We start from the raw sequence: 18,633 nt of genomic DNA, 5'->3' as shown, positions 1-18,633 counted from the left end.
ATCTAAGACTCAAGGGACTCGAGTAAACAAAAAGTCAGGGTTTTTACGGAAAGATGTTTCCCAAAGGGGCATCCTGCAGACTTGACTAAGATCTCAGTCACCTAAGCTCATGGGACTATAAAGGGAAAGGTTGAGCCCTAATACTCCTCAAATGATAGTTTATTTCTCGAACATTTAACAGCACAGAGATGAGGAATTTGGGTATGGTGATGTGTTATTCTCTGATTCAGGTTTCCACCTTGGATACAGGGTGGTTATTACAGTCTTCACCATTACCCAGCTTACTGGGGCTGCACCTCCAACTTTTGGGGCAACATGCTGGGAAGTAGATTGTATGAGTTGCACACATGCCACTGGCCACCCTTGGCTGTTGGAAATGTGCTCTTTAGCAGGCAGCCATGTACCTGGTCAAATTTAACTATTTGTGAGACAAGGAGAAGGTGAATACTGGAGAAAAGCACAAAGGATAATCTATAGCACAAATAGGATTATCTAAAATATCTGCTAGAAGCTGCAGCCTCAGTTGAAAGTCTGCAAATGTTCAAATCCCATGTCTGCCTCTTGATAGTTGTGTGGCTTTGAATGCATTCAACTCCCTTGCTTTGGTTTGCATTCACAGAATGTGGATAAGAACAATGTATCTCATGACTGACCTACACCTCACATACCAAGAACACCTGGCATAAGTTACCAGTGATCATAAAAGGATAGGGACAGTTTGCAATTATGGTGCAAGTAGCCTACCTCTGACATTTACTCATTTTGGTATTTGCCTGGTAAAGGATTTTTCTTCCTATCCTAATCCATTTATTCATTCAACAAGTATTCATTTTGTATCCTACATGCCAAATATAGTTCGCAAAAATCCCCAACCTTTTGGGCTTACACTAGTGGGAAGGCACAACATGGCTTCATGGAGCAACAGAAAGGAAGTTCTGGGGTGAAGTATCATTTTTAAGTAGTGAGGAAAGGCAAGGCTTCCCTGAAAAGGTGAGATTGAGAATCAAGGCTGGCAGAGAAGTGAAACATACCTGAGCTAAAAGCGTTTCAGGGAAGACATGAGGGCCCACAGCAGGAAGGAAGATGCGGAAGACAGTCCCAAAGAGGGAGATGTGGGTGGAGGTGGGTCAGGTTCCGTGATAGGAGCCATGACTGATGACTACTTCTGAGCCTTCTGTCTGAGGCTTGGCCTGTCACAAGCTGACTTAGGCTGCTGGAAAGAAAACTTGGAAGGTTTCTTTGGTACTTAAGGCTGTTCTTTTTCCCTCTCCTGCACCTGTGTGCACCATCAGTGACAGACCTAGCATTTTCCTGGGAGTCATTCTCCCATGAGACAGCTCTCAAGGGGTTGGGGAGCATATTAACTTTAAACTCGGTCTAATCAGTTCTTGTTTTGAAGACTGACCAGAGGCCCCCAATTTCAGACTTTTTTTCCCCCCCTCGATGCCTAGTGGATGACAGAAACAGGTCTGGATGTGGGGAACGGATGACCTAAGCTGTGCTGTCCAGAGAAGGCTGGTACGCAGGAAATGTCTTGCCCCGTGCACAATGCGTGGTAGATGTTGGGCATGGAGCTTCGGGGGTGATCACGGACGCTGCCGGCTGGGGAACTTCCCCAAGCCTAGCAACTGCCTTAACCAGAGTACCCGCAAAAGGGGGCAATAGTCCCCACGGGGGTGTTCCACATCCCACCTGCAGCCTTCCCAATCGGGGCGCTGTCCCCAACCAGAGCGCATCCTAGCGGAGCACCTTCCTCATTCAAAGCATCCTCCCGCACAGTCCCGACATGCTCCTGGCTGGACCACCCCCTAGGTGGGGCACTGGCCCTAGTCGCGGCACCTCCCCAACACTGAGACAACCATCCGAGTCGGGGCAGTTTCCCCCACTGGGACGTCTCCCCCACCCGCCTCGGGGCGGCCTTCACTGTCCGGACTCCACCCCCGCTAGGGCACACTCCCCTAACCCGCACAGCCCCTAACGTGGCTCCATCCCAGCCGAAGCACCCCCCAACCGGGGAACCGCCCTGGGACGCAGGGCAGGGCCCGCCCTCTGCGAAGGCCGACGGAACGACGTGTCCGGGGTGATAGGTCAGGGGTCCTTCTCCGCCCCCCGGCCAGCCCGCCAGAATGCCTAACTAGAGCGAGAGGATATCTGTGAAAACGCGGGGACCGAGTCCGCCCGTAGCGGCGTCTCCGCGAAGGCCGCCCCGCCTGGCACCGCCACTCACCCGGCGGCGGCGCGCCCGGGTTCCGGCAGGCGCAGGCCCGCGCCGCGGACGCCGCTGTCCGAGCCGCAGAGCGCACGCGCAGCCGCGGGCGCAGGCGCAGCAGCGCTCAGCTGGCCGCCCCGCCCTGGGCAGCGAGGCGCGGGCGGGGCGATGGCGCGCGGGAGGGGCGGGGCCACGCTGCGGGCCCGGGCCATGGCCGCCGCCGATGCCGAGGTGAGGAGCGGAGCCGGCGGGCCGGGCGGCGGGCGCGGGCGGGCGGCGCGGGGGCGACGGAGGAGCGGGGGCGCGCGGCGGGGAGCGCCGAGCGGGCGGCCGGGTGGGGGCGCCGCGCCGGAGGGAGGACGGGCCCGCGCCTCCCCGCCGCCGCCGCGAGTCAGGCCGAGGCTGGGCCGAGGCCCCGGGCGTGCGGGCCGCGCGGCGCCGGGCGCGCTTTGTGCGGGGCGCTGGCGCGGGCGGGGCGGGCGGCGCGGAGGAGGAGGAGCAGGAACGAGGAGCAGGCCCGGCCGCCGCCCGCGCCCCCCACGCCGCCCGGCCGAGCCCGCGGAGCCGCGAGGACAAAAAGGAAAGTGGGGCGCGCCGGCCAAGTTAGCGGCGCGGCCGGGCCGGGCGCTGTGTGCCCCGCTGACCTTCCACTTGGTTCCGAATCGGACTGCCGGCCGGGCCGGCCGCGTCTGGGCGGAAAAGTTGGCGGTCCGCGCGCGCGCTCCTCCGCGGACAATGCCGCCCAGCCCGGGCGGCTGTCAGACCCGGAGAGCGCGACCTGACCCGGCTGATCGCGAAGCCGAAGCGCCGCGCCGGGCTCCGCACTCGGAAAGTTCCCCTTCTTTTGTTATAAATGCGCTGGGCCTCTCCCCTTGGCTCGTGCTCGAGGGGAGCGGCCCCGGGACCCAAACTCGGGTGGACAAGCCGCTTCCCGCCGAAGGGAAGGGCGAGCCGAGCCGGGTGCCCGTGGAAGTGCGGGAGTGGTGCGGTCTTGGGCTCGCGGGGGGTGGGGGGGACGGGGTTCGGGACGGGGTGACCGAGCGGCTCTCCCCGGCAGTCGCTCCAGGGCCAGTGGTCACTGCGGGGACCTGGAAGCCTGGGGAAGCTGACCTGGTCGCCGAGCGGTCTGTGTTCATTCAGGTAGTGGATGCTCTTCATGGATGTATTTCCTGGCATTGTTGGGAGTGTTGATAGGAGCCGACAAGAGGGGCAGGGCAGTCGCTCGATTCAGTGCAAGGAGTATTTGTCCAGCCTTACACCATTCAAGGAGCAAAATGGTAAGTTAAGTTACCGAAGTCATGTCCAGGCTTGCAGGAGAGAAGCTGTGCAACCTTTAAAGATACCGTTTATTGACCGCCGGCTGTGTTCTGGGCACTTGAGCAATCCCTTGAGGTCAGTCTTGTCCTATCATCTCCTGTTGAGCAGGTGAGGAGAACAAGACTTGGAGGACATAAGAACCCGTCAGTCATAGGACTAGTCCCTGTCCCGTGCCTGGCACATGGTAGGCTTTTAATAAATACTTGGTGAGCAAATGGCCCTGGACGTCTCTGATTCCACACACAGGCAGCCTCAGCGAGAGGGCTTGACCGAGCAGGGACAGCCTATGTTCACTAAGCCTCACCTGTCACCAAGGCTGCTGGAGCGCTTGCTCAAGGAGAAGTCACTCCTGAAAGGCTGGTGGAGTTCTTGGGAGGTGGGTGCTGTTGTATCTATAAACCTTTGGCACACAAGAAGGTAGGCACGGTGAGGCCCAGGGTTCCAGAACTTAACGACAGAGAAGATGGATGCAGGTGGCTTGGTGCCAGAGCCCCTGCACACTGAAGAGGTTCCTTCTTTTTTGTTTCTCTTTACCTGGAATGATAGTCACTACTGTTGGACACGAAAAAGAATCACTGAGTAGGTGGACTGCATCTCCACTTTTGTGGGTTAGTAAGCCGGGCTCCTGTCATGTGTATTTCATGTATGTTCAGGATCACCCAGCACCAGAGCCCAGGGTGGCATGCTTGACTTGAGGCTTTTGATCAAGGGAAACCTCACCTTTCAGTGTGGGAGGCTGTCTGAGGCCAATCCTATACTTTCGAGCAGGGTGGCTGCTGTGTATCTTTCTTTAACCTTATTTATTTTTTCTAACAGTAATATGCACATGCACGTAGTTTAAAAAGTCAGATGGTGCCCAGAGATACTTAAAAGCGGCCGCTTTCCTGGCCTGCCTTGTAGGGCAGTGGCCACTGACGGACTAACACGTGCTTCATGTATGTGAATCGTGTGCTTGGTGTCCTGTCTGGCCTCTCTAGTTCTAGGATAACTTTTAGCTTCCACTCATGGTAGAAGATGACTTCAGCTCTTTCATACTCTCTCTTACCTAGGTAACTTACAGTTTTGCTTAAATCCATACCCAGAGTATTTATCATTCTGCTCAGGTCATTATACTGTGTCATGCTGAGCTGGATGGTAGACTACAATCGTTCTTGTTTGTACAGCCTTTTCTTTTTTCCTTGGACTTAGTAATTGCCTTATTTTTTTGCTTGTCCAGTTTCCTTTGAACCTGAAAATAACGTTCTCACACCTCTTGTTCTTAACACATTGCTCATTTTAAGTTTTCACCACTCAGCCCTGCCAGCTCACCAGCTTTCCCTGGTGCTCCTGGGCCATCCTGTCCTCCTCAGAGTGCTTGACCTCCTGTCTGCTGCACTGTCTTCCGGGGAGTGTCCCCCCACCTCCTGGAGAGAGAGGCCTTTTCCCTCCCTCACGCTCCCCTCTCTCGACCCGCTCCTGGTGCTGGAGCTTAGGCTCCACTCTCTTCCCAGTAGTTTGTTGGACTTGGCATGTCTGAGAACAAGTTTGTCCTACACCACACTCAAAGGACAAGTCCAGGTTGGGAAGTAACTTTAATTTTGAAATTATTGCTCCAGTATCTTTTATGTTACATTGTTGCTGTCGAGAAGTACAGTTTGATTCTTAATCCTTGGTAAAGGTTAGTCCCTCTCCTAATTTAAGGCTTAGGATCCTTGCACCCTTGATTTTCCCAATTGTCGTGATTTGCCTTAGTGGTAGCCCTTATTCATTTATCAGATGGTGTATTAAATGGCCCTGAAATCTGGAGATTGATACCCTTTTGTATATAGGAAATTTCTGTATGGTATATTTGAGGTAGTTCATGGTCTGCTATTTTCTCTGTGTTTTCCTTTTTTTTCTTTTTTTTCCAGAGACAGAGAGAGAGAGTCAGAGAGAGGGATAGACAGGGACAGACAGACAGGAACGGAGAGATGAGAAGCATCAATCATTTGTTGCGCATTGCGACTCCTTAGTTGTTCATTGATTGCTTTCTCATATGTGCCTTGACTGCTGGCCTTCAGCAGGCCGAGTAACCCCATGCTCATGCCAGCGACCTTGGGTCCAAGCTGGTGAGCTTTTGCTCAAACCAGATGAGCCCATGCTCAAGCTGGCGACCTTGGGGTCTCGAACCTGGGTCCTTCTGCATCCCAGTCCAACACTCTATCCACTGCACCACTGCCTGGTCAGGCTCTGTGTTTTCCTTTTTAAATTCCTTTATTTGAGTATTGGAGTTTTAGTACTCTGATTTTTAACATGTTTCCCCTTTGTCATGAATTGATCTTTTCCTTCTACATTTTGGGAGCAATTTTGACCACTTTCTAATTCCTTCACTGAATTTTTAACTTCTATGTTCATATATTTGTGTTCTTTACTGTTCTTTTTTAATACCTCCTGTTCCTGTTTTATGTGTATAATAATTTTGCTTATCTTAATTTCAGTTAAATTTTTAAAATTACAGTTGTCTAAAAAATTATTTTAAAAATGTTTGTTTTTCTGTTTTCCCTCCATGCTCTTTGATGTTGTATATTTTGGTCTCTTCCTTTCATGCTAGACACCTCAGAGTGTTTGGTGACCCTCTTGGCTGTTCATTCACCTTTAGGAGTCAAGTTATAAAACATGGAAAGCTGTTTGGGCTGTTTGGAAGGTGATGGCTCATGTTTTTGTTGGGTCTCCTCTAGATGTTACTGTCTGTTGGTTTGGCTTCCTTGGAGAAGGGCCCTTCATTGCCTTGCTTGTTGGTGTAAGTGGATGTTCTGGAAGGTTAAGGGGCAGCAGGAGGAGGGGTCTGCCTGTAGCTCAGTGGGTAGCCTTTACCTAATGTCCCTGTGTTCAGTGGAGTAGCTTACTCCTATCTTTGTTTGTGCCCCTGTCCCCAAGTGTGGTCTGTTTTCGGTGGAGTTTTACAGAGCTGACCTCCGGCCTCCTGTGGCTGCAGGAGGAGTGCTTGCCTGAATATGCAGGAGGGGCCCAGGGGCCTGAGAGCCCAACGCTCCTGATGTGGGTTTTTACACCCCCACCCCTTTTTAGCTGCAGCTGTTACCCCTACTCCTGAGCCTTTGCATGGTGCTGTGGGGTCAGTTGACCAGCTGCTCAGCAGTAACCCCTTCCTCGGCTCTGGGGAGTGATTAGTTTTCCTGAGCCTGTGTTTTCCTATTCACGTTTGTGTAGAGTTTCTCATGTCTCCTCGGTGGAGTTTCTTTCTGCCTCTTTTTGGTTGATTTTTGCTCAGGGAAGGGGGTGGAATGTCCATTCTACCATCTCGAAATCAGAAGCATTTACAGTGAGTCTTGAGGGAATTTTCAGCCACACTAAAAGCTCAACTTCCTGTGGAAAGGGATGTCTGTCTGGGAATCTTACTGTTGACTGCTCTGCAGTCTCGGGTTAGCCAGGGCAGTAACGGTACCTCAGCTCTGTGCCTGCCCACAGGACATCTGTGGACAGCTTGACTGTTGGAGAACCCACCTGTGGTCAGTGCCAGCGTGGGGGCTGGAGCCCTGGTTTCCTGCTTCTGCTTCCTGTCATGTCACAGAACAGTTTTGTGTGTTTGACCACATTTTATTGACTTTGTCTTTGAAAGTCATTTAGCTCATAAGAATGATATCTTGGGCTCTTCCCTTTAGGAACTTTGTTTTTTGTCATTTGTCATTTTACAGTTGTCATATGTAAGCTTGGACTTACAACGTTGTGTTTGATGGATGCCTTTGTTTTGGTATGGGGATAGCAAGTCCCATGGGCAATAGTTATTGGAGCCCAGTGGCCTCACCAGGTATGATACAAAAAGCATCAGTTCTAGAATTGAGAGGTCCTCCCATTTACTGCTCTGCTTTCTTTAAATTCTCTTTTAGTCATTTGTTAAGCAAATCTCTTTGAAAGTTTTGGATTTTGAAAAACAAAAACTTGAAGTGGTTCTTTGAACTCTTGGAAGGTGACATTTCCTTTGAGAGGGTGTTCCCCTGGGTGAGTGGTCACTTTCCCAGTAACATCACTGTCAGTTGGTGTTGTGTTTTGAAAAAGTTTTTGGACTGCTTTTTATATCCCACTTCCAATAGGTTTGTAAGTTCTAATCAGAGTATATTTGAAATGCTGTTTCCAAGGGGTCTGTAAGCACTTAGAGAGCACCTTCTGTTTATAAAGGGCTATTCGAGATACTGTGTTAGAGGGTAGACAAGGTTATGAAGTGGGTCCCCGATTTTACAGAATTTCAGCGTGTGATAGAGCAAATGTTCCAAGCATCAATGAAAAGTAAACAAGAGGAGTTGTGGTCCTGCTGTCTGATGCAGGCTGGGATGGTGCCTGGAGGACATGTCAGTCCAGATCTGGAAGGCGAAGAGGCAGGAACTGGAGTGGCAAGGAATTGTGTGTACATTTCAAAGAGAAGATTAAGGATTTTCACAAATGTAGAAAAATGAAACTTAGAAAGTCACGAGAGCCAACTCTGTCATGTTCTTTCTGATCCTTATGAGTGTGCATGTTCACACTAAAATCGGCTGTAATCAGTGAGTGTGTGCTATTTGCACTCTTCTCATCGCATCTGCATCTTTAATGCTTTTAATAGCTCTGTGGTGTTTATTACATAGATGTCCCAGTTTCCTTGACTATGAGTTGGGTGAGCCCACATCCTTTGGTGCAGGTCAGAAAGGCGAGTGGCATAAGGTGACGCTGGAGAGGCAGGGACAGGTCATACAGGGCCAGGTCACTGTGTTAACAAGTGGGCAGACTTGTTACCCTTGTCATTGAAGGATTTTAAGCATGGAATGATACACTGCTTACAAAAATTAGGGGATCAGGGAACATACAGATACTCTAGTACTTTCAGCCTTTTGTTTAAGTGCATTTTCACCAATGAAATAAAAGTTGCTTTTGCATCTATCTCATTTGCATAACTGGACGACTTTCTTTGACTTGTCATTTGCTTTTCTGATGTTCTTGTTTAATAAAAACAATTAAATGCTTCTTTTTTTTATCGCTTTATATTCACTTTGAAATATCCCCTAATTTTGTGAGCAGTATGTTTTGGAAAGAGGACCCTGGCTGCCGTGTGGAGAGCATATTGACGGAACACCAGCTGGGGAGTGGGGCCAGGAATAGTCTTGGCCCTGGTGGCAGGGTGGGGTGCACAGAGGCTAGAAGATGGAGTCAAGGTATGTGTGTTTGGATTTGATTTTTTATTTTATTTACTTATTTTTAAAAAGATTTTATTTATTCATTTTTAGAGAGGGGGGAGAGAGGGAGAGAAAGAAAAGGGGAGAGGAGCAGGAAGCATCAGCTCCCATATGTGCCTTGACCAGGCAAGTCCCAGGCCTTGAACTGGTGCCCTCAGCATTCCAGGTTGACGCTTCATCCACTGTGCCACCACAGGTCAGGTCTGGATTTGATTCTTTGAGTAGATAAGACAATTACATGATTAAAAGCTCAAAAAGTACTGTATTTCCCCATATATAAGACACACTATTTAAAAAAAGTTGGTATCTAGCCCTGGCCGGTTGGCTCAGCGGTACAGCGTCGGCCTGGCGTGTGGGGGACCCGGGTTCGATTCCCGGCCAGGGCACATAGGAGAAGTGCCCATTTGCTTCTCCACCCCGCCCCCCCTCCTTCCTCTCTGTCTCTCTCTTCCCTTCCCGCAGCCAAGGCTCCATTGGAGCAAAGATGGCCTGGGCGCTGGGGATGGCTCCTTGGCCTCTGCCCCAGGCGCTAGAGTGGCTCTGGTCATGGCAAGCGACGCCCCCTGGTGGGCAGAGCATCGCCCCTGGTGGGCGTGCCGGGTGGATCCCGGTCGGGCACATGCGGGAGTCTATCTGACTGTCTCTCCCCGTTTCCAGCTTCAGAAAGAAAAAAAAAAAAAAAGTTGGTATCTAAAAACTGGGTGCGTCTTATACAGTGGTTGTAGATTTTTTTACTTGCATTTCCTGCTTTTTGTGCCTTTTTTTTTTATATTTTATTCATTTTGGAGAGGAGGGGGGGGGAGGAACAGGAAGCATCAACTTCCATATGTGCATTGATCAGCAAAGCCCAGGGTTTCAAACTGGCTACCTCAGAGTTCCAGGTTGACTCTTTAGCCACTGCGCCGCCCCCACAGGTCAGGCTGCACTTGTTTTTGTGCTCATTGTGTATTGATACATGAAGACAGTGATTTGTTATCAGACACAGATGATGACAAGCTAATGGATAGGAGTTTTGACAGTTATGAGGAGTTGTATGAATTTTATGATGAATAAAACTTGAGTTCAATAACTTGATGTAGGCCCTGGCCAGTTGGCTCAGCGGTGGAGCCTCGGCATGGCATGTGGAAGTCCCGGGTTCGATTCTTGGCCAGGGCAACACAAGAGAGATGCCCATCTGCTTCTCCACCCTCTCCCTCTCCTTCCTCTCTGTCTCTCTCTTCCCCTCCTGCAGCCGAGGCTCCATTGGAGCAAAGTTGGCCCGGGCACTGAGGATGGATCCATAGCCTCTGCCTTGGCGCTAGAGTGGCTCTGGTTGCAACAGAGCAACACCCCAGATGGGCAGAGCATCGCCCCCGGTGGGCATGCCGGGTGGATCTTGGTCAGGCGCAGGTGCATGCGGAACTCTGTCTGTCTGTGCTCCCCCCTTCTCACTTTGGAAAAATACAAAACCCCAAAACTTGATGCAATACATTTTTTTTCAAATTTTGGGCCCCCAAATTAAGGTGCGTCTTATACATTGGAGTGTCTTATACTTGGGGAAATACGGTATACAAGAGTATAAAGTGCAACATCTTTGTTCCTAGCCACTTACTTCCCTTGGTAGACCACCAGCAGCATAATTATGGAGCACATACAAGCCAGTGCATTTGTAGGTGTTTTGTATTTATGGAACTTTTCAGACTTGTTTAGATGCAGATGCAGTGAGAATGAGGTCCTTGTACCTGTCCCCTGCATCAGCAGTACCTTCCTCATGGCTAGTCCCCCCTTCCTCCTCAGTTACTTTGAAGCAGTTTTAGACATACTATATTTCATCTGTGACTATTTCAGTTAATGTTCCTGTTTCAGTCAGAAAATATCCAGTCACTGTTTAGATTTCTTATTTCATTTAAAATTAGGAACAAAGTATAGCTTGTTCATTGCCCTTGATAGATTTTAAATCTCAGTGATTTCCATGTCTTTATATTTTTCTTGCAATTAAGTTATTTATTTATTTTTGAGAGAGAGAGAGACAGACAGACAGACAGAAAGGGAGTGAGATAGATGAAAAGCATCAACTCGTAGTTGTGGCACTTTAGTTGTTCATTGATTGCTTCTATTTTTAAAAAAAAAATTCATTTTAGAGAGGAGAGAGAGAGAGAAGGGAGGGGAGCATCAACTCCCCTATGTATCTTTTTTTTTTTACAGAGACAGAAAAGAGTCACAGAGAGGGATAGATAGGGACAGACAGACAGGAACGGAGAGAGATGAGAAGCATCAATCATCAGTTTTTCGTTGTTGCACCTTAGTTGTTCATTGATTGCTTTCTCATATGTGCCTTGACTGCGGGCCTTCAGAGCAGACTGAGTGACCCCTTGCTCGAGCCAGCGACCTTGGGTCCAAGCTGGTGAGCTTTGCTCAAACCAGATAAGCCCGTGTTCAAGCTGGCGACCTCGGGGTCTTGAACCTGGATCCTTTCGCATCCCAGTCCGACGCTCTATCCACTGTGCCATCTCCTGGTCAGGGACCCTATGTGTCTTGACCAGGCAAGTCCAGGGTTTTTTTGTTTTTTTTTTGACAGAGACAGAGTCAGAGAGAGAGACAGATAGGAAGGAAGAGAGATGAGAAGTATCAATTCTTCGTTGTGGCTCCTTAGTTGTTCATTGATTGCTTTCTCACATGTGCTTGACCGGGGGCCTACAGCAGATAGAGTGACCCCTTGCTCAAGCCAGCGACCTTTGGGCTTAAGGCAGTAACTGTTGGATCATATCTATGATCCCTTACTCAAGCCAGATGAGCCTGTGCTCAAGCTGGCAACCTCAGGGTTTTGAACCTGGGTCCTCAGTGGCCCAGGCCAGGTGTAATTAAGTTTTTTAAAAAAATTATTGATTGAGCCCTGGCCGGTTGGCTCAGCGGTAGAGCGTCGGCCTAGCGTGCGGAGGACCCGGGTTCAATTCCCGGCCAGGGCACACAGGAGAAGCGCCCATTTGCTTCTCCACCCCTCCGCCACGCCTTCCTCTCTGTCTCTCTCTTCCCCTCCCGCAGTCAAGGCTCCATTGGATGGCAAAGATGGCCCGGGTGCCGGGGATGGCTCTGTGGCCTCTGCCTCAGGCGCTAGAGTGGCTCTGGTCGCAACATGGCGACTCCCAGGATGGGCAGAGCATCGCCCTCTGGTGGGCAGAGCGTCGCCCCATGGTGGGCGTGCCGGGTGGATCCCGGTTGGGCGCATGCGGGAGTCTGTCTGACTGTCTCTCCCTGTTTCCAGCTTCAGAAAAATGAAAAAAAAAAAATTATTGATTGATTTGAGAGAGAGAGTAAAAGAGACGTTGATTTGTTTCACCCTTCCATGTAGCCATTGGTTGATTCTTAAAAAAATTTTTCTAAATTTATTGATTTTTTTTTTTTGAGAGAGGAAAGGAGGTGTGTGCGTGTGTGTACACACATACACACATAGAAACTCTGACTTGTTCCACTTATTCATGCATTCATTGGCTGATTGTTGTATGTGCCCTGACTGGGGATCAAACCTGCAACCTTGGTGTGTCAAGACGATGCCCGAACCCACTGAGCTACCTGGCCATGGCCTGCAATTAAGTTTTGTATTTTTCTGAAGCTGGAAACGGGGAGAGACAGACAGACTCCCGCATGCGCCCAACTGGGATCCACCCGGCACGCCCACCAGGGGGCGATGCTCTGCCCACCAGGGGATGATGCTCTGCCCCTCTGGGGCGTCGCTCCTTCACAACCAGAGCCACTCTAGCGCCTGGGGCAGAGGCCAAGGAGCCATCCTCAGCGCCCGGGCCATCTTTTGCTCCAATGGAGCCTCACTGCGGGAGGGGAAGAGAGAGACAGAGAGGAAGGAGAGGGGGAGGGGTGGAGAAGCAGATGGGCGCTTCTCCTGTGTGCCCTGGCCGGGAATTGAACCTGGGACTTCTGCACACCAGGCTGACGCTCTACCACTGAGCCAACCGGCCAGGGCTAAGTTTTGAAGATAATTGTGGTTCATTTGTCACAAAGGTTCCCATAACCTTAATTTTGCTGATTGTTATTTTTTTTTTTTAATGTTTATCTTATTGATCTTAGAGAGAGAGGATGCCGGGTGGGGGGAGAGAGAGAGAGACAGGAACATTGATCTGTTCCTGTATGTGCCCAGAGCAGGGCTCGAACCAGGAATCTCTGTGCTTTGGGACGATGCTCTAACCCAGTGGTCCCCAACCCCCGGGCCATGGACCGGTACTGGTCTGTGGGCCATTTGGTACCGGTCCGCAGAGAAAGAATAAATAACTTACATTATTTTCGTTTTATTTATATTTAAGTCTGAACGATGTTTTACTTACTTACTTATTTATTTATTTATTTATTTATTTATTTTTACAGAGACAGAGAGAGTCAGAGACAGACAGGAACGGAGAGATGAGAAGCATCAATCATTAGTTTTTTGTTGCATGTTGCAACCTTAGTTGTTCATTGATTGCTTTCTCATACATGCCTTGATCATGGGCCTTTAGCAGACCGAGTAACCCCTTGTTCGAGCCAGTGACCTTGGGTCCAAGCTGGTGAGCTTTTTGCTCAAACCAGATGAGCCCATGCTCAAGCCGGCAACCTCAGGGTCTCGAACCTGGGTCCTCTGCATCCCAGTCTGATGCTCTATCCACTGTGCCACCTCCTGGTCAGGCCGATGTTTTATTTTTAAAAAATGACCAGATTCCCTCTGCTACATCCGTCTAAGACTCACTCTTGACGCTTGTCTCAGTCACGTGATACATTTATCTGTCCCATCCTAAAGGCTGGTCCGTGAAAATATTTTCTGACATTAAACTGGTCCGTGGCCCAAAAAAGGTTGGCGACCACTGCTCTAACCAACCGAGCTATCTGGTGAGGGCACTGATTGCGTTCTTACAATATGTTGACATGCACCTCTCTCCTCTACATTTCCTGTCATTGCTGCTTGAGTCCTAGAGTGCCGCTTTCCAGTGTGGTAGCCTGTGGCTCTCGAGGGACAGACCTGTGTGCTTGGTGTGAACTGAGATATGAAAGGCCAGATACACAGGAGTTCGAAGAAGGACTTAATGGGAAAAAAGGAATGTGATGTGTCACATTAATTCTTGAAAATACTGATGGCCTGTGGAAACATCATATTTTGGATGTATTGGGTTAAATATTATTAAAAGTTATTTGTGTTTTTAATTCTTTTTTTTTTTTTAAATGTGGTTACTAAGAAACTTAAAATTATATACGTGGCTCAGCTTGTGGCTTACATGATGATTTGGTTGGACAGTCCAGGTCTAGAGGCTCCATCAGATGGTTTGTCTTTAAAACATTTCTAGCAAGAATGGGTTGTAACTGGTGTTGAGTTTTTTTTAATCAGGCATAATAAGTCTGTTTAACTCACTCTGTGATGTTAACAATCATTGATATTCATTGCTCAGAGCCATTAATTCATCAGAGATTGCAAAATGGGAGTCTTTCTACACTTATTAACAAGGAAAGATTGGGTTGTTACCATCAAGTGCAGCTCCTGTGGGAGAGGAGGGACGGATTCTGGATCTACAGGTAAAGCACCTGACAGCCATCGCCTTCTGGGAGGCGTCAGCCTAAGATGGGCCTAGAGGGCTCTCTGTCCTGTTAGTGGGAAAATGGTTTGTTAAGCTGGTTGTTAAGGTGATTTCTATCATGGAGTCCAGGTCCTCTCCTCCCTATCGGATTCCAGATTCCCTTAGCATTTAGGCTTCAGGGTGTCCTAGTGGCTTCCTCTGACCTCCTGTTTGCCTGTGTCCTGAGCTTCTTGAACATGAGGGTGGAATAAAATCCCAGTCGTTACATGAGTCAGTGAATGGTCAACTGCACCCCACCTCTGGCCCTTCTCTGCACCCTTGCCTTTCTGTTCTCCTTCTCTGATAGCAGTGGTCTGCCAGCACCTGTCATGATCCTGCAGTAGCTGTCACTGTTTCTTAAGGCTCAGTAACAATAAAACATTTAACGAAAGCATAAAGATTGTAATTTGGGAGGAAATTCTTTTACTGTGTGACTGTTGAAGAATGCACATGTTATGTGTGTGTTTTTGTACGTCTTTAGTATCTAGACCAAGCAGGGTTTTTGTACGTCTTTAGTACCTAGACCAAGCAGGGGACATTACCAGAACCGCTGTACTTCCCCAGGGGTAACTGCTTTCTCAGCCTCTGATGGCATGGTTAGTTTTGCTGATTGTGAACTGCTATAAAGGCTGACATGCAGTGTACACTGGTGTCTGCCTTATTTCCATCAGCATGATGGTAAGATTCAGTGTTGCTGCATACTGGTCAGTTCCTTCTCACTACCGTGTAGTGTTCTGTTGTCTGAGTATAGCACCACTTCTTCACTGTACTGTCTGTCTGTGGATAGTTAAGTTTTTCCAGTTTTGGGGCTCAAGCCATTTTGAAAGACAGGCCCACATTTCCGTCAGGGTGTACCTGAGAGTGGGCATGTTGAGCCACGTGAATGTGCGTGTGCATCCAGAGTGGCAGGCGCCACATCACAAGGGTAAGAGGCGACCATTGCTCCAAATCCTTGCGGGATCTGGTTTTGTTTGTCCTTTTCTTTTTAGCTGTTCTGATAGATGTGTGGTGTGTTTAATGATATGCTAGTACGCCTTTTTTGGTTATTTTGTTCAGCCACTTTTGGGAGGTACCTCTTTGAACTTTTGTGTTTTATTAGTGGGGTTATATATTTTTTATATGGATAAATGATATTACATTGTATGGAGAGACTGTGTTTTGTTTATCCATTTATCCGTTGTTTTCTTTTGTTGGCTGTTATGAATCATGCTGCTATGGACATTCATGGACAAGTGTTTTCATATATTTATTATTTTTTAAGAGTGAGAGAGAGAGGAAGGGAGAGAGATAAGAAACATCAACTTGTAGTTGTGTCACTTTAGTTGTTCATTGATTGCTTCTCATATATGCTTGGAGGGAGGGGGCTCCAGCTGAGCCAGTGACCTTGGGCTCAAGCCAGTGACCATGGGATCATGTCAATGATTCCAAACTCAAGCTAGTGACCCTGTGCTAAAGCTTGCAACCTCGGGGTTTCGAGGTCATTGAAGTCCCAGGTCAGTGTCCTTATCTACTACACCACTACCGGCCAGGTTTCATTTTTTTTTTTTGCATTTTTCTGAAGCTGGAAACAGGGAGAGACAGTCAGACAGACTCCCGCATGCGCCCGACTGGGATCCACCTGGCACGCCCACCATGGGGCGAAGCTCTGCCCACCAGGGGGTGATGCTCTGCCCATCCTGGGCGTCGCCATGTTGCGACCAGAGCCACTCTAGCGCCTGAGGCAGAGGCCACAGAGCCATCCCCAGCGCCCGGGCCATCTTTGCTCCAATGGAGCCTTGGCTGCAGGAGGGGAAGAGAGAGACAGAGAGGAAGGCGCGGTGGAGGGGTGGAGAAGCAAATGGGTGCTTCTCCTGTGTGCCCTGGCTGGGAATCGAACCCTGGTCCTCCGCACGCTAGGCCGATGCTCTACCACTGAGCCAACCGCCCAGGGCTCATTTATTTGTTTTTAAATTGATTGATTTGAGAGAGAGAGGAAGTGGGGGGAGGAGAAAGAGGGAAACATCAATTTGTTGTTCCACTTATTTATGCATTCATTGGTTGACTCCTGTATGTGCCCTGACTGAGGATTGAACCCTCAAACTTGGTGTATTGGGACAATGCTCTAACCAACTGAAGTACTTGGCATTTTGAATGTGTGTACCTAGGAGTGGAATTGCTGGACATGTAGTAACTTTTTTGAGGAACTGCCACACTGTTCTCCACAGCAGCTGTAGAGTTTTACATTCCTACCAGGGGTGCATGAGGGTTCCAGTTTCTCCACTTTATAGTCAATACTCGTCCTTACCTTTTTTATCATAACCATGCTGGTGGGTATGAAGTTGTGTCTCGGCAGCTTTGATTTGGAGCTTCCTAATGACTAATGATGTTGAGCATTTTTATTTGCTCATTGGCTAGTTGTATATCTTTTTTACAGAAATATTTGTAGTAATCCGTTATCCATTTCAATTGGATTGCCTTTTTGTTTTTGAGTTGTAAAAGTATTTTACATCTTGGAGATTGTAGATACAAATTCCTTATAGATACACGATTAGCAAATATTTTCTATAATTCTGTAGCTTGTCTCTTTGTTGATAGTGTTTTTTGAAGTACAAATGTTTATTTTGATAAAATCCAGTTTATTTACCTTTTTCTTTTTTTTGCTTGTGCTTTTGGTACAATAGTCTTATTGACAAATCTCATGTCATGAAGTTGTGCTTTTCTTCTAGTTTTGTAGTTTTAGCTCTTATACTTTTGTCTAGGATCCATTTTGACATAATTTTTATATATGGAAAGAGATAGGGTCCAGTTTTATTCTTTTTTCTTTTTTTTGCCAGAGTGACAGAGAGAGGAACAGATAGGGACAGACAGACAGGAAAGGAAAGAGATGAGAAGCATTGATCCTTCATTGTGGCTCCTTAGTTGTTCATTGATTGCTTTCTCATATGTGCCTTGACAGGGGGGCTACAGCAGAGTGAGTGACCTTGGGCTTCAAGCCAGTGACCTTTGGGCTCAAGCCAGTGATCATGGGATCATGTCTATGATCCCACACTCAAGCTGGTGAGCCCATGCTCAAGCTGGATGAGCCTGCGCTCAAGCCAGTGACCTTGAGGTTTCGAACCTGGGTCCAACTACGTCCTACTGTGTCCCAGTCCAATGCTCTATCCACTGCGCCACTGTCTGGTCAGGCCAGTTTTTGTTTGTTTTTATTTTTTTTTATTTTTCTGAAGTTGGAAACGGGGAGGCAGTCAGACAGACTCCTGCATGCGCCCGACTGGGATCCACCTGGCAAGTCCACCAGGGGGCGATGCTCTGCCCATCTAGGACGTCGCTCTGTTGCAACCAGAGCCATTCTAGCGCCTGAGGCAGAGGCCATAGAGTCATCCTCAGCGCCCGGGCCAACTTTGCTCCAATGGAGCCTTGACTGCGGGAGGGGAAGAGAGAGACAGAGAGGAAGGAGAGGGGGAGGGGTGGAGAAACAGATGGATGCTTCTCCTGTGTGCCCAGGCCGGGAATCGAACCCGGGACTTCCACATGCCAGGCTGACGCTCTACCACTGACCAGCCAGGGCCTGGTCAGGCCAGTTTTATTCTTTTGCATGTGGAAATCCAGTTGTTTTCTTAGCACCATTGGTTGAAAAAACTGTTCTTTCCACATTGAATTGTCTTGACACCTTGGATGTAAATAAGTTGAACATAAGTGCTGGGACTCATTTTGGGACTGAATTCTAGCACACTGGTTTATATTGTCTGTAGGCCAGGACCACACTGTCTTGGTTACCGTAGAATGTGGTAAGGTTTGAAGTTGGGAGGTATGGGTCCAGCAACTTTGTTTTGTTCTTCTGGGTCCCTTGCAATTCCATTTAGATTTTAGGATTAGCTTGTCCATAGCTGTAGAAAAAGCTGCTTATGATTTTGACAGGGACTGCATTGATCTTGTAGATCCCTTTGGAGGAGTTTTATTCTCTTAGTGATACTAAGTCTTTCAGTCCATAAACACAGGATGTCTTGCTCTCTACTTAGGTCTTCTTTAATTTCTTTTCAATATCTTTTTTCTTCCTGGTCTGTTGAGCTCACATTTTGTCCAATTTATTGTCTCTTCAGAGTCAGCTTTTTTTAATTGATTGATTTTAGAAAGACAGAGGAAGGGAGGGGAGGAAGCATTCATTTGTTGCTCCACTTAATTGTGCAAACATTGGTTGCTGCCACTGGGACCTGACCAGGGATTGAACCTGCAACCTTGGTGTTTCAGGACGATGCTCTCTCTAACCGACTGAGCTGACTGGCCAGGGCCTTCACTTTCAGTTTTGTTGGTATTCTCTATGTTTCTGTTTTGTTTCATGTATTTTCACTCTCATCTTTGTTATGGCTGTTTCGGGTTC

The 18,633-nt window shown here is 48.5% G+C and overlaps 1 protein-coding gene across 2 annotated transcripts in view; it reads left to right on the top strand.

Moving 5' to 3' along the window:
• Positions 1 to 2,362: 2,362 nt before the first annotated feature.
• The window catches only part of EHMT1 (euchromatic histone lysine methyltransferase 1), a 146,877-nt gene continuing 130,606 nt past the window's right edge, over positions 2,363 to 18,633 (top strand). The window contains exon 1 of one of the 2 annotated variants that reach the window (XM_066366555.1): positions 2,363 to 2,440. In XM_066366555.1, the coding sequence (XP_066222652.1) occupies positions 2,378 to 2,440 (63 nt within the window). In that variant the 5' untranslated portion in view covers positions 2,363 to 2,377. The remainder of the gene's footprint in view (positions 2,441 to 18,633) is intronic. The other variant, XM_066366556.1, reaches the window with a different exon arrangement.

This window comes from Saccopteryx leptura, chromosome 2 (assembly GCF_036850995.1).
Source record: "Saccopteryx leptura isolate mSacLep1 chromosome 2, mSacLep1_pri_phased_curated, whole genome shotgun sequence".
Classification (NCBI taxonomy): Eukaryota; Metazoa; Chordata; class Mammalia; order Chiroptera; family Emballonuridae; genus Saccopteryx; species Saccopteryx leptura.
Note: the sequence above shows the minus strand (reverse complement) of the source record. Positions and strands in the feature narration are given on the sequence as shown.